At 36.9% G+C, this 15,506-nt stretch overlaps 1 protein-coding gene and 1 long non-coding RNA gene across 2 annotated transcripts in view; both read left to right on the forward strand.

Annotated features, from left to right (window-relative positions):
* LOC143644582 (uncharacterized) overlaps window positions 1-15,506 on the forward strand; it is a 67,655-nt gene that overhangs the window by 7,506 nt on the left and 44,643 nt on the right. The window lies entirely within an intron of this gene.
* LOC143643474 (olfactory receptor 52B4-like) lies at window positions 12,443-13,387 on the forward strand. Its single transcript, XM_077112100.1, has one exon. It carries the CDS (start codon window positions 12,443-12,445, stop codon window positions 13,385-13,387), a length of 945 nt encoding a protein of 314 aa, XP_076968215.1.

Consider the following 15,506-nt stretch of genomic DNA (forward strand, 5'->3'; position numbering starts at 1 on the left):
AGACCTTTATTTAGGTGATAAAATTGATGGGGTCTGGGAGCCTGAGTTGAAGCATTCCTGGTGTTCAGACTTTAGAAATGTCTTTTAGCAAAGTTTAGAAATGATTGAAAATAGAAAAAAAGAGTTTGATATTTGGAAGATAACTCATGAAGATGGAATTTCATTGTTTACTTCCAGGTATACTTCTAGGTATACTTTTATTCATTTTACAACTTAATCAATCAGCAAGCATATTTTGAGCAATGACTGTTCTGTAGCCATCATACCATGTGCCTGAGTCCTATCTTGGTTTATTCTTTGAAAGGGAGATGGATATGTAAGCAAATAGGTTTAATAAAATATTCCAGGTAGAAGGGATCCAGAAGGCACTTTCTGAGAAGAGACCCATGTCCTATCCCCTTTTCATTGGAACAAAGAAATGGAGGCAAACAATAATAATTCCCTCTTTGTAGGACTTGTGAGTACATTAAATGAAAGAGTATCTTATAATATCTAGCTAAGTAGCTAAGATGTATTTGATTCTCAATATTTATCACTCCAGTTCCCCCCTCTTGGTGCCCTGAATGTTCCTTTTTGGAGTAGAAAATCTCTTAGTACTATCCTCTGAGTTCGGGTAGAAATTGTCTGCCATTAGAGTCACCATTCAAGGGAGTGCAGTCAGCTGGCTTTGAGATGCAGAGTTGTCTCCTGTACAGTCTGTTGCCTCTCCATTGAAGGCAGCCTTCCTCCTGCAGGAAGGAAGATGAGTGGATTGGTACTAGGGAAAAAGGAAGCAGGTAGGTACCCCACAGACCTTCTGAGGAAAGAAAAGGAGAAAAATGGCTAGAAGGAAAAGACCAGAGAAGACACATACAAACAAAGAAAGGAACTGAGTGGAGAATAGGTCACAATGGCCAGTTGTTTTAGAAAGAGAGTAACAGGGAATTAAAAAAAATTAATCAGAATCAGTGAGAGAACGTGGGGAGTTCAAGGGTTGGAGATTGCTTTTGGGATTGATGAAGTCCCACTCAAATACCGTATCCCTCGTAATCACCGTGTTTCCTTGTCACCTCTGCACGGATCCCTCTAATACCCTGCTTGGAACAACTGAACACAGACCCTTGTCATTCTCAAGGGTCCCCTCATATTTTTCCAAGAAGGGTCTGCAGTGAAATGTGTTTCAGTTTCACATGCTCAATCTAGTTATTTGGGCACCTGTCATTGATTGGATCATTTTTATTTAAAAGCCATCTGTAACTTCTTCTAACCACATCCCCTCAACCTCGATTCCAAGAATTCATTCTCTACATCAGCCGTAATAAACCAAATTTGTGCTGCTGATCTCTACTGTTCTCTGTGTACATATATCAATATACCTCAAGGGCCCTGTCACTCCTGGCCTGTGTGAGTGCATAACACCTGCCCAATCCTTATGCTTATCCAGGAAGCAACCACACACACAGATTTTTAATTTACTCACGGACCTCAGACTGATCCTTCTGGAACAGATAGGAGATCGTTGATGTGATTAAACTTGTTGGGGGCTAGAAATTTTGGCTTTTATATTTTTTCATCACAGCTCTTGTGAGAATTACTTATACTATGGGCTCCAGGGACAGAGCTGTCTCTACTCACTTCGACATCTTTACAAATGAACTGGGTCCCTAGGACATTTCTTGCTTTATTAAATCTGGGTTCTCAGGGGAAAGGGGAGTAACAATAAGCATACACAGACATCTCATATCATGCACATACATTATAAGTTTTTATAAGAGTTGCCTCGTGTGACTGTGGGAATGGTCAAGTCAAAATTCTGTAGAGATGGATGCAGCTGAGAACTCCAATGAAGGCTTTTGAGGAATTCCCCAGGAGAGGTTGGCTGGATGAAATAGAGATGGAAATTCTCTCTGACTCCTAAAATCATCATTTCTCCTTTCAAGGCCTTCAACTAATTGGATGAAACATCTCTCACTGTTGAAAGAAATCTCCTTAGTTGATTGTAGATATAATCAGCCATAGTTAAATCAATTTTTTTTTTCTTTATGATTTAAGCCCATGAAATGTCCTCACAGTAATAATCAGGTCAGTACTTACTTGGCTAAACAATTGGACACCATGACCTGGCTAAGCTGACACATGAACTTAACCATCACACCCACCCTAATCACTTCTTCCTGAGTCTTTTCTCTCCTACTTGTGTCTAGATGCTCTGATTTAAAAGCCTCTTTCATGTACTTGAATTGTGCTAGGATTATTTTAATGAACGTTAAAGATATTTTCAAAATGATTATTAGTACTCATGCTTACTATATAAAAATGAATTTTAGAGTTTTTTCTTCATGAAAAGGATTGCATTGAAGTAATATTTATCTCTTGAGCTTTCATGAATTTCAAAGGTTAGAGTGAAAAATAATGATTTTTGACTTTGTTCCTTATGGCTATAAAGTGTATGTGCATAGTAGTTTATAGGACATATATGAGTCATGATTGTTTTGGGCAGATTTGCATTTTGTGTCCCTGCTTCCTTTGGCTTTCACTTAATTAAGAAAGCTTCAGCACTTATTTCCTCAAACATTTTTTCTGTTCCATTCTTTCTCATTTCATTTTGAGACCCAAATTTCACATTAGACCTTTAATTAATCTACAGTACTTACATATTAATTCATTTTTTCTATCCTTTTTTCTCTCTCCTTCAGATTGTGCAATTCTATTGATAGAACATAAAATTCAATCATTTTTCTCATTCAACTCCTTACTACTATTAATCCCATTCATGGAAATTTTTATTTTAATTTTGATAATGTATTAATTTTATAATTTCCTTTCAGATATTAAAAAAAATTTTTTACTGAGAAATCTTCGCACACATACAGTCCATCCGTTGTGTACAATCAGTGGCTCACAATATCATCACATAGTTGTATATTCATCATCATGATCATTTTTGGAACATTTGTATCATTCCAGAAAAAAAGATAAAAGAAAAAACTCATACTTCCCATACCCTATTCCTTCCTCTCATTGACCACTAGTATTTCCATCTACCCAATTTATTTTACCCCTTATTCCCCCCATTATTTATTTATTTATTTTTCCTTACTATTTTTTTTTTACTCATCTGTCCATACCCAGGATAAAAGGATCATCACACACAAAGTTTTCACAATCACACAGTCACAGTGTAAAAGCTATATAGTTATATAATCATCTTCAAGAATCATGGCTATTGGAACACAGTTCAACAGTTTTGGGTACTTCCCTCTAGCCACTCCAATAAACCATAAACTAAAAAGGGACATCTAAATAATGCATAGGAATAACCTCCAGGATAATTTCTTGACTCTGTTTGAAATATCTCAGCCACTGAAACTTTATTTTGGCTCATTTCTTTCTTCCCCCTTTTGGTCAGAAGACTTTCTCAATCCCATGATGCTAAGCCCCACCTCATCCTAGGGGTTCTGCCCAACGTTGCCAGGGAGATTTACACCCCTGGGAGTCACGTCCCCTGTAAGGGGGAGGGCAGTGAGTTCACCTGCCGAGCTGGCTTAGAGAGGCCATATCTGAGCAGCAAAAGAGGTTCTCTGGGAGTGATTCTTAGGCCTAATTTTAAGTAGGCTTAGCAGGAATAAGTTTCATAGGGGTGTACCCCAAGATCGAGGGCTCAACCTATTGATTTTGTTGTCCCCGCTGCTTGCGAGAATATGAGGGATTCTCCAAATGGGGAAGTTGAATATTTCCTTCTTTCTCCCAAGTCCCACAAGGGAACTTTGCAAATACTTCTTTATTCATGTCCCAAATTACTCTGGGATATATCAGGACATCATGCTAACCTGGACAAACCAGCAAAATCTCATGCTCTATTCAAGATTCCATGTACTTATGGTGTTCAACTGAACTGACCATACAAGTTAAATTAGGAAATGTACTACCCCAAATATAAATTTTGTACCCAATAAACATCTCTCCCTTTAGTCTCACAAAGGGGTTGAAGTTTTAAAATATGGACTATATCATCCTTTACCTTCTGTTCCGACATACCTTAGTTCTGTCCAGATCAACTTCATTCATATCTCTACTCAAAGTCTGATCACTTTTTCAATTTTTAAGAATGGTTTCTGTATGGGGATACTGCTGACTTTCATAGCTTGAGAGTTCTAATCTGAGCCTCAGGTGTCACGTAAGTACCTGAAGTTTCAGGGAATGACCAGATTATACGTAAATAGCTCAGTATCTCAGAAGTTAGAAATAACTCCTGAATATGTGAGACTACTGTAAGAGCTTACAATCTAGGACCCTATACTCTAGGCTGCAACCTGGTAACCCATGTTCCTGACTTCAGTTCTCCAAATTCACATATTATAGTTATCTATATGAGTAAGACATGTTAATAATTGTCTTTATGTTCCTGCCATTTCATTCAACATATTGTCCTAAAGTTACTTTAACCTGGTTGCATGTCTCATAACTTCATTCCTTCTTGGGACTGCTCAGTAGTCCATTATATGTATATACCACAGTTCCCCCTTCCATTTTTCAGTTGTTGTACCTTTAGGCTGCCTCCATCTGTTGTGAATTGTGAACACCCCTTTCATATATTTTTAATAATTCTATTTGTATGCTGATACTCCTATATTTTGAATACTATATATATATATATTTTTCTCCCTTAGCATGTTATAAAACTTGCTTTAAAAGCCTTTTCCTTAAGCCAGTCATCAAATTTATATGGAAGGGTAAGAGTCCCTGAATAGCTAAAACCACCTGGAAAAAGAAGAATGTAGTTGGAGGACTCACACATCCCAATCTTTAAACCTAATACAAAACCATAGTAATCAAAACGGCATGGCCCTGGCACCAGGACAGACATATAGGCCAATGGAATCAAATTGAGATTGCAGAAATCAACCCTTACATTTATGGCCAACAGATATTTGACAGTGGGGTAAAGACCTTGGAAAAGAATAGTTTCTTCAACAAATGGTGCTGGGAAAACTGGGTCCCCATTTACAAAAAAATTAAGGAGAACCCCTATCTCACAAAAATAAACTCAGAATGTTTCAAAGACCTAAATATAAGAGCTAGAACTCTAATACATCTAGAAGAAAATGTAGGAGATTCCCCATGACTTTGTATTAGGCAATAGTTTCTTAGAGTTTACACCCAAAGTAAAAGCATCAAAAGAAAAAATAGATACATGGTATCTCATAAACAAAAAACTTCTGGTCCTTAAAGAATTTTGTCATGAAAGTAAAATGGAAACCTATGCAATTGGAGATAATATTTGGAAACCACATATCTAATAAAAGTTTAATATTCAGAATATATAGAGAAATCTTACAAGTTAACAACAAACAATCCAACTAAAACATGAAAAGACTTGAATAGGCATCTCTCCAAAGAAGATATACTGATCACCAGAAAGCCCATGAAATGATGCTCAACATCATTAGCCATTTGGGAAAGGCAAATCAAACCACAGTGAGATACCATTTCACACCCATTAGAATAGCTGCTTAAAAAAAAAAAAGGAAATAATAAGTATTGGAGAACACGTGGAGAAATAGGAACACTCGTTCATTGCTGGTGACAATGTAAACTGTTGTAACAGCTGTGGAGGACAATTTGGTGGTTCCTCAGAAAGCTAAGTACAGAACTACCGTATGATCTGGCAATCCCACTACTCTTTCAGAGCTGAAAGCATGGACTTGGAAAGATATTTGCACACCAATGTTCATAGTGGCATTTTTCACAATTGCCAAAAAATGGAGGTAGCCCAAATTTCCATCAACTGATGAATGGGTAAATAAAATGTGTATATACATACTATGGAATAATAGTCATCTGTAAAAAGAAATGAAGTCCTGATACATGTGACAACAAGGGTGAACCCTGGAAGACATATTGAGTAAAATAATCCAGACACAAAATGACAAACATCGCATGATTGCAATGGTTTGACACAATTAGAATAAGCCAACTCATAGAGTTAGGAGCTAGATTTATAGGTTACCAGTTGATGGGGTGGGGTTAGGGAATGGAAAATTAAGGTATGAGGTTCCTATTTAGAATTATGAAAGTGTTTTGGTAATGAATGGTGGTGAAGATAGCACAATGTCATGAGTGCAATTAACAACACTGAAATATATATCTGAATGTGATTAAAAGGGGGAAATGTTAGATTTTATATATGATATCAAAATATAAGTTAAAAATATCCATGTAACTATACTACTCACTGAAGTCTTAGTTGAAGCATGGGCTTTAGTTAATAGTACAAATATAAAAACATGATATCATGAATTGTAAGAAATGTTCCACACCAATGCAAGGTGTGGACAGTGGTGTTATGTATTAATATCCTGTGTTTTATATGATTGTTCTGTAAACCCGCAGTTACTCTAATAAAAACAAAAATATTTTAAAAGCACTTTCCTTAATTTCAACATCTGGGCCATTGCAGGAATGGTCTTGGTAGATTGCCACATCTCTTTATTTTGGGTCAAATTTTTCTGGTTATTTCTAAATCTAGTCATTTCTGTTTAGGTAATGGAGATATATGTTGTGGAGACTCTGGGCTCTGTTCTACTCTTCCAAAGTGTGATAGAATTTTTAAAGCAAGAATGATCTGGATTACAGTCAAAATACACATTGTATTTCTTAGGAGACAGCTCGAATTTCAGTTAAAATCTCTTATCCTTAGCGGAGGTTATTTCCATCTGCATTGCGTTTGCATGGTTTAAATTTCCTGTGGGCAGAAATGTGAGCAGAGTTCATACATACTTTTGGAATACCCTCTCCCCGACTCTCTCCTTTTTGCATTCTCCCCTAACTTTCTAGTGGCTGTAGTTGCACCAATCTCTGTCTACCTTCTTTCAGCAGAAACAACTGCAGATTTTCTCTCAGAGTATTAGCTGTCTAATACTGAGTCTTGTACTTAAAGTGGGGGAAAAAAAAAAAAAAAAGAACACTGAATTTCTATTTTTCCTTCTTCCAAGCGACAATTCCCTTCACAGTCTGCCTGCTCTGGTTCATTCTCCAGAATCTTTAGCTGGTTGTCTTTTGTTATTTATCCAAAGGTCACACTTGTTGTCTATGAGAGGACAAGTCAGACATAGTTCACACAGCAATACCAGGAGAATAACTTGTACCATTATTCATTTTGAAGCTTAGACTGTTCCACGTTTCATGAGTGGCTTTTGCATCCTCTTGAAACAATCTCATCAGTTTTTGAGCACCTCCTACTTTCTGGAACAAGATAATATTTCCCAGTCTCAGGTTGTATTATCCATGAGCTGACCTATTTCTCTGTGAAGCCCTAGTTCCTTTAGTGAGGAATGGAATAAAGTCTGAAAGTTTCATCTTAGCATGGTAATAAAGACATTTAGGTACTTTTCTCTAGCCCCCTTTCCAACAATATATCCCATTATATCTTTTATAACTGCTCCCCAGAGAATCATGTAATTCATCTCTTACCTCTGCACGTTCATGCCCTTTTTCACCTATAAGTCTCCATCCTTGTTTATTTGTCTTTCAGGATTATCCTCTTTCATGGATTGATTGGTTAGCTTTGAGTAATGCCCCAAAACCATCTGGAATCTTATGTTCTTCATGGAGATTGTTTAAACCATTCTCTACCTAGACAATTTAGTCTTGGAATTTATTGATGAGTATAGAATATGTTCAGAACTCCTCTTTTGTAAAAAGTACTTTTTTTTTTAGTAAAGTAGATATACTTATGACATTGGAAAAATAAAATGGTTACAAAAATCATCCATTTTTTTCAACATGGAGATAATCACTCAATATTACCTTCTTATGGTGTTTGAACTACAATTTTGTGATTTTATTATCACATGCAGGCCCAAAGGCATTTCTTGGACATAAAGAAGTTTCTCCTTTTACAAATAGGATGATTTCATTTTACTTGAAATAACTAAATAAAGATAAAAATCGATGAATATAATGTAAAAAGGGAGAGAGACAAGTTTAAAGAAGAGGAACTAGAGCAAATAAGATAACAAAAATTTAAATGGTGGCTGTCCTGGTTCAAAATGGTTATGTACCCCAGAAAAGCCATTCTCTTTTAATTCAATTATACTCCTAATCATGTGGGGGCAACCTAATCGTTGGGTGGCACCTTTTGATTAAGATTTCCACGGAGATGTGACCCTGCCCATTCAAGGTGGGTCTTAACCTGCTTATTGGAGTCTTTTAAAAATTTTTCTGCATGGTCAGGCTCCAGGAATCAAATTCGGGTTCCAGCACAGCAGGCAAGAGACCCTTGCCTGCCCTGCTGGAGTCTTTTAAGAGGGAAACATTTTGGGGCAAAAAGAGACGTTTGGAGATGCAGAAGCCAGAAGAACTCACAGGAGCTGAGAGGGGCCATTTTGAAACCAGTGCAGGAGAGAAGGTCCAGCAGATGTTGCCATTTGCCTTCCCATGTGACAGAGAAAACTCAGATGCAATCAGCCTTTCTTGAGTAAAGGTGTCCTCTTATTGATGCCTCAATTTGGGCATTTTCATGGCCTTAGAACGGTAAATTTGTAACCTAATACATCCTCTTTGTAAAAGCCAATCCATTTCTGGTATATTGCATCCCAGACGCTTTAGCAAACTGAAACAGTGGCCAAGGTAGATAAGGCATTTGACTCACATAGATACTGTAAATAGGTAAAAGACATTCAAATATTCTCAATATTGCAACATTATTATGGCAAATTTCAAAGTTTAAATGACTTGACAAATATAGGATGCTTATTTTTGTTTGTCTAAATTAAAACAAAGCAAAACTTTCATTATAATCAGTGCTACAAAAATAATTTATGTATTGAATTTTAAATTATTTGTGCTGATAGAAAAACGTAATTAATATTTATTAAGTCCCATTAGATGGAAATAGGAATACTAGGTTCAGTGATGATAGCAATGTATTCATTAGAAATAACAGGAGCACACCTAATCTAGAGATGGTGTTGTGAAGAGGGGGTGGTGTGGCTAGGCTTGGAGACTAATAGTGATGTGACCCACGTGTTCAAATAAGAGTGGGCATTGCTGAAAAGGTAGGTCTGAGTCTGAGCTCCCTGGAGTCATAGCTGCCCCTGAGACCTTCAGGCAAATAGATAAAATCTCAACGCCTTGGAGTCCTTCACGCTGATAGTCCAATTGTGATTCGTCTAATTCTAGTTCAAGATAAATCATTCTGAGCAGGTGAGTGATTTTTTTTATTGCTGTAAAATAAAAAATGGATGAAATTTAAAGAGGGACGGGCCCAAAAAGACTAGATATTATGATGGGCGGTTGAATGTATTAGCTCCTTTTTCTGGAGTGAAGCAGACAGAGTTGAGATACTAGAGCAGTTGTGTACTGGAGCCATTTAAAATGTCTCGACATTTTTTCAAACTCCACTTTCAGTGACGGCATGTTGGTAGATTTAAATTGGCTATAGTAGTAGTATGTACATCTGAGAATTGGCAAACCATACAAATAAGTCTTTGCTTTACTCTATTTAGTTCCATATCTAAAGTGATCTGGTTTGCACCACACTCCTGACTAGAGTCACATATATGTGCCATCCCAGTAGGATGGAAAGTGTCTGGGAGGGGAGAATGAAGAGACTCTGGAATTGAGGTCCCTTTTAGCTCTTAGTGTGCCAAGGAGCCTTGAGCCCCTCCACAGTAAGTTCTATATGGGCCCAGATTCTGACTGCTGTAAACATCTGAGGCTTTTAAAGGTGCTTACTCATGCCTCTCCTATCCTGATCCTTCATCTCACCCATCCAATATTTGTCCTTTGGTTGTTTTGTTAAACATTTTTTGTAGTTACACTGTGCTTTAGTGTGCTGAATTCTGGAAATGAACAAAGACAAAAGATAATTCTCCTATCTGAGGAAGTTCATGATTACTGGGGGAAATACTGACAGGTAATAAATATGCTCTTATCCATGAGATCAGTGCTCTAATGGGGATTAGGCTCCTTGTTAAAATAAAGCAGAGGGAAAGGAGTGACTTATGGGGGTCTGTTTCAAAGACGCACATCTGTGACATATTGAGCAGACAGAGATGATGCTCAGATTAGGGGTAATTCTTTCAGCAGAATGAAATAGGGAGTTTGTAGAGACTTCTCCAAGATACTGGAGGTAGTTGGGTTAGGGTTAATGAAAACTTCTTGACACTTTTGAGAAATCGTCTTTGAGTGATCTAGTGTTTGACAAGCAGCCAGTCACTGTAGTACATGCTAGTTCACTCATGTGCCAGATCCCAAATTATCCCTAAGTCCTGAGCTCTCTCTTGCCCCTCAAAGAAAAATCTTTGTCACTCTTGAAGTATCTAACGCCCACCAACATTTGTGAGATAGTACTTTTCAGGTTCCTCTTTTCAGTTTCTCAAAACTTGTTTCACTTTATTTCCTTCTCCTTTTCCTATTACCTTGTCAATTGTGGCACATACACCTGCTACTCAGAATCTTATGGAATTTTCATATATTTTGCTTTATTGCATTTCCTCCTGGAGATTGGCTTTCCTGAGGGGAATACATATTCTCATAGTGGTGGTGTAGCCACAGTATGATATGGTGGTAGCTGATGTCCATATCAGACACATTCCCACAAGCCTCTACTGGCTTTCCTGTCATGTGAACTTATTTTCAGTATATCTATATGATACAGCATATATATATATTGTATATATATGATATATATATATATATATATATTCAATATGAATATATATATTCATTATTTAGAGGATGTGGTGGTTTAAAGTTGTATGTACCCTGGAAAAACACGTTCTTAAGTCTAATCCATACCCGTGGATGTAAACCTGTTGTAAGCAGGATGTTTTGATGGGGTTACTCCAGTTAAGGTGCGTCCCATCTCAATCAGGATGGATTTTAAATAAGAAAATGAAATTAAGATACAGAGAAAGAAAGCCTTAGAGAGCAAGAAGCCGAAACAGAACTTACAAGAGAAGAAAAAGACTAGGAGATGCCACCATGTGTCTTGCCATGTGACAAGCTAAGGACCCAGCATCACCAGCAGTCAGCTCTAGAACTCACAGTCTTCGAGGAGAAAGCATTGTGTTGATGATGCCTTGATTTGGATATTTCCCCAGCCTCAAAACTGTGAGTGTATATAAATTCCCATTATTTAAGCCAAAACATTTTATTATTTTTGCTTGAGCAACTTAGGAAACTAAAACAAAGGTTATTATAAAAAGATAATAGAAGTGGACTTTCTTCCTCTAGAAATCAAATTTAGATGTATAGAACTCAGAGTGAGAGGGAAATAATGATTAGGGGTACTTACTGTATGCTAGATCCATCTCTGAATAAATGCAGAGATGCTAGCCATTGTTTATCTGTATGCTTCTTCATCTCTTGGATCTCTGAACTTTTCACAGTCTTTTTTCTCCTTCCCAGCACCCTGTCAGAAGGGATTGTCAATTTTATTAGTTCAGCAAAGGTCTCTCTTTCCCTTGACTTATTTCACAGATAAGAAAATTAAACTTAGTAAATTCAGAAAAGATTCATATTCAAGCTCTATTCCTTAGAACTGGGACAAGATTGTCGAGCCTCAAGTTCCTGTTCTTGAAAATAGAGGATGGCAATACCTACTGCCCTGTTTTGTTAGATGCAGTTAATGGAGTGCCATAGATAACAATCTTACATCAGTGGTTAGCGTTAAGAAGGAATTAAAATATTGCTTTCCCGAGTCTATATATTTCACTCTGATAGTAATACATGAATACATCCGTTTATGTTACTAAGGCAACAATTTAAGTCTTTGTAATCTTTCTCTCTTCCATTCTGTCCTCCATTTAACTGCCAGATAAATATATCCAAAATGATTTCTAGTCTCTAAGCTTATCATGGCTGACCTGTTTATTTTTTCAGAGAATAAGTCCAGGCTCTTTATTTTGTATTCAGAGTGAATCTACTGCTGTAGTCTCTTTTTCTAATAATTTGAATTTACAATGTCATAATTTGAGTTGAAAACCATTTTAGACAAATTTAGATTTCCATATCAAACATTTCTTCTTAAACCGCAAAAAAAAAAAAAAACCCCACCTCATTTCCATATGTGGTATTTCTTCCATCTATTGACATCCTTTACTGTCTTCAAGGGTAAGTTCAGAATGGAACTCATTCTTTAAACCATCACAAATAATTGCTTTCTCTTTCCCTTGTATTCCCATATTCAATTTATTGGTACCATTAAGTAATATAACAATTTTATTTCCTTCAGTTGATAAATGGCTGTCTTGTTTTTGGGATTAAAACTTCATTAAGATAAAAAATATTTCTTATTTATCTTTTTAATATAACATAGCTCCTGGCATTCTCAGGATGCAATGGAACCAGAAAGGAGCTAAAAGCTCCTGGTGATATCAAAGAAAATCTTTGAATGTAACCTGCATTTTCCTGTCTCTGCAAATAGGTGGTGAAGTACTGGGTGGTCTCCCCAGGAATGACTACCTTAAACCACACTGGGGTCAGCCACACAGTCTTCCTCTTGCTGGGCATCCCTGGCTTAGAGGACCAGCACCTGTGGATTTCCATCCCCTTCTTCATTTCCTATGTCATCGCCCTGCTTGGGAACAGCCTGCTCATCTTCATTATCCTCACAAAGCGCAGTCTCCATGAACCCATGTATCTCTTTCTCTGCATGTTGGCTGGAGCAGACGTTGTCCTGTCCATGTGCGCAGTTCCTCAGGCCTTGGCCATCTTCTGGTTCCATGCTGGGGAGATTTCCCTGGAGGGCTGTATCACTCAGGTCTTCTTTCTCTCTTCCACCTACATATTTGAGTCAGGGATCTTGGTGGGGATGGCGTTTGACCGTTACATTGCCATATGCTATCCCCTGAGATACATCACAATTCTTACACATACCCTGATTGGGAAAATTGGAGTGACAGTCTTTCTAAGAAGTTATGGTACAATTTTTCCCATAATATTTCTTCTGAAAAGGTTGAATTTCTGCAAAAGTAACATCCTCCCGAATACTGTTTGTAAGCACATTGTCTTGGCTCATGTTTCCTGTGATGATATCCGAATAAACATCTGGTATGGAATTTTTGTCCTACTGTCAACTTTGGTCTTAGATGTTGTGCTCATTTTTATTTCATACATACTTATTCTCCATGCTATCTTACATATGCCTTCCAAAGACGCCCACCGTAAAGCGCTCAACACATGTGGGTCGCATGTCTGTGTCATCATTCTCTTTTTTGGGCCAGGAATCTTCTCTGTCCTCACTCAACGGTTTGGACAACATATCTCACCCCATATTCATGTCCTACTGGCCAATGTCCATATTCTGGTTCCACCTATGCTAAATCCCATCATTTATGGAATAATGACGAAACAGATCCGGGACCAGGTGGTTCATGTGTTCTTTAGGAAACAAAAATGACTATGATCATGGAAACTAATGCTCTACTTTTCTCAATGATCCGCTCCATGTTTGAGGTTACCTTCTAACGTCAGGATGCTAAATTAGTTATAATATCTGTAGAGAAATTTTTCCAAGGTGGTTTTGGTGTATGTTTCTTTCAGGTCTTAGTCATTGGATAGCTGTGTTTTAGTTTTCTCATCCACAGAGTTGAGAACCAGATCACTTCACCTCCTAGACTTGGGGTTGAAATCAATTGAAGTGGTAACAGCCGCTTTTCTTGGATAATTGCTGAACAATTCTTTTCTGATGTGTTTTAAGTTTTGAATGATGGTCCTCATTTTAATTCTCTCATTAGAAATTGTCTCCAGCCATTCTCTACTCTGTCATTTGTTTAATCACTACTTTGCTTTTTAGACATATTTTTGCAAAAATCATCTTTATTTTATAACTAATGTATATATTTATCATCAAGGTAATTTTAGCATAACTATTAATTAATGTATGTATATATTTTTTCTTCAAATACAAAATATTGTAAAAGCTTAATGTTTATGCTCATGAAATTCTTATTTATATTGTCAATTTTTTATAAGTATATATTCAATAATAGTCTACTTGTCACTTATATACAGTACATAACATATACTAAGCAATTTTAATATAAAAATGACATTGGATTGTAAGGAACTTTTTATTTATGTTTTATTGAGGTGAGAGTCATATAAAATTAGCTAATTTTAAAGTGAATAACTCAGTGGTATTTAGTACAGGTATACCTTAGAGATATTTATTGCAGGTTTGGTCCCAGACTACTGCAATAGAATGAATATCACAATAGAGCAATTCACATGAAGTTTTTGGTTTCACAGTTCATGCAAAAGCTATATTTATAGTATACTATAGTCTAGTAAGTGTGCAATAGCATTATGTCTAAAAAACATTGGACATGCCTTAATTTAGAAATTCTTTATTGCTAAAAAAAATGCTAACCATCACCTAAGCCTTCAGCAAATCATAATCTTTTTGCTGTTTGGAGGGTACTGCCTCGATATTGAGGGCTGCTGACTGAAAAATGTGGTGGTTGCTGAAGGGTGGAGCGGGTGTGGCAATTTCCTAAAATAGGATAACAATGAATTGTGCCACATTGATTGATTCTTCCTTTCATGAAAGATTTCTCTGTAGCATTCAATGTTGGTTGATGGTGTTTTACCCACAACAGAACTTCTTTCAAAATAGGAGTCAGTCCTCTTAAGCACTGCCCTTGCTTTATCAACTAAGTTGATATAATTCTGTGTTGTCATTTCAATAATTCTTTGTTGGCATCTTCACCAGGAATGGATTCCATATCAAGGAACCACTTTCTGTGCTCATACGTAAGGAATAACTCCTTGTCCATTAAAGTTTTATCATGAGATTTCAAAAATTCTCTTATATCTTTGGGTTCGACTTTTAATTGCTCTTTTTACCACATCTGCAGTTTTTTCCTGCAGTAAAGTTTTCAACCCCTGAAAGTCATTCATGAGGGTTGGAATCAACTTCTTCCAAATTCCTGTTAATGTTGATATTTTAATCTTCTCCTGTAAATCACAAATATTCTTACTGGCATCTAGCATGGTGAATCCTTTCCAGAAGGTTTTTGACTTACATTGCCCAAATCCTTCAGAGGAATCACTCTATATGGCAGCTATAGCCTTATGAAATGTATTTCTTAAATAATAAGACTTGAAAGTTGAAAAGACTCCTTTATCCGGGGGCTGCAGAATGGATGTTATATTAACAGGCATGAAAATATGAATATAATTGCACATCTCCATTAGAGCTCTTTTCAAAGGAATCTTGTTTTTCTGAACAGTAGCCTCTACTATAGGCATAACCATGTCGTAAACAGATATGCTGACATCCAGGCATTGTTGTTCCATTTATAGAGCACAGGAACAGTAGACATAGGGCCTTAAAAGCCCTAGGATTTTCAGAATGCTGACTGAACATATGGCATCAACTTAAAGTCACCAGTTGCAATAGCCCCTAACAAAAGTGTTAGCCCCATCCTTTGAAGCTTTGAAGCCAGGCATTGACTTCTGCTTTCTAGCTATGTCCTGAATGGCAACTTCTTCCAATAGAATGTTGTTTCATCTAC

Source organism: Tamandua tetradactyla, chromosome 8, assembly GCF_023851605.1.
Source record: "Tamandua tetradactyla isolate mTamTet1 chromosome 8, mTamTet1.pri, whole genome shotgun sequence".
In the NCBI taxonomy this organism is placed as follows: domain Eukaryota; kingdom Metazoa; phylum Chordata; class Mammalia; order Pilosa; family Myrmecophagidae; genus Tamandua; species Tamandua tetradactyla.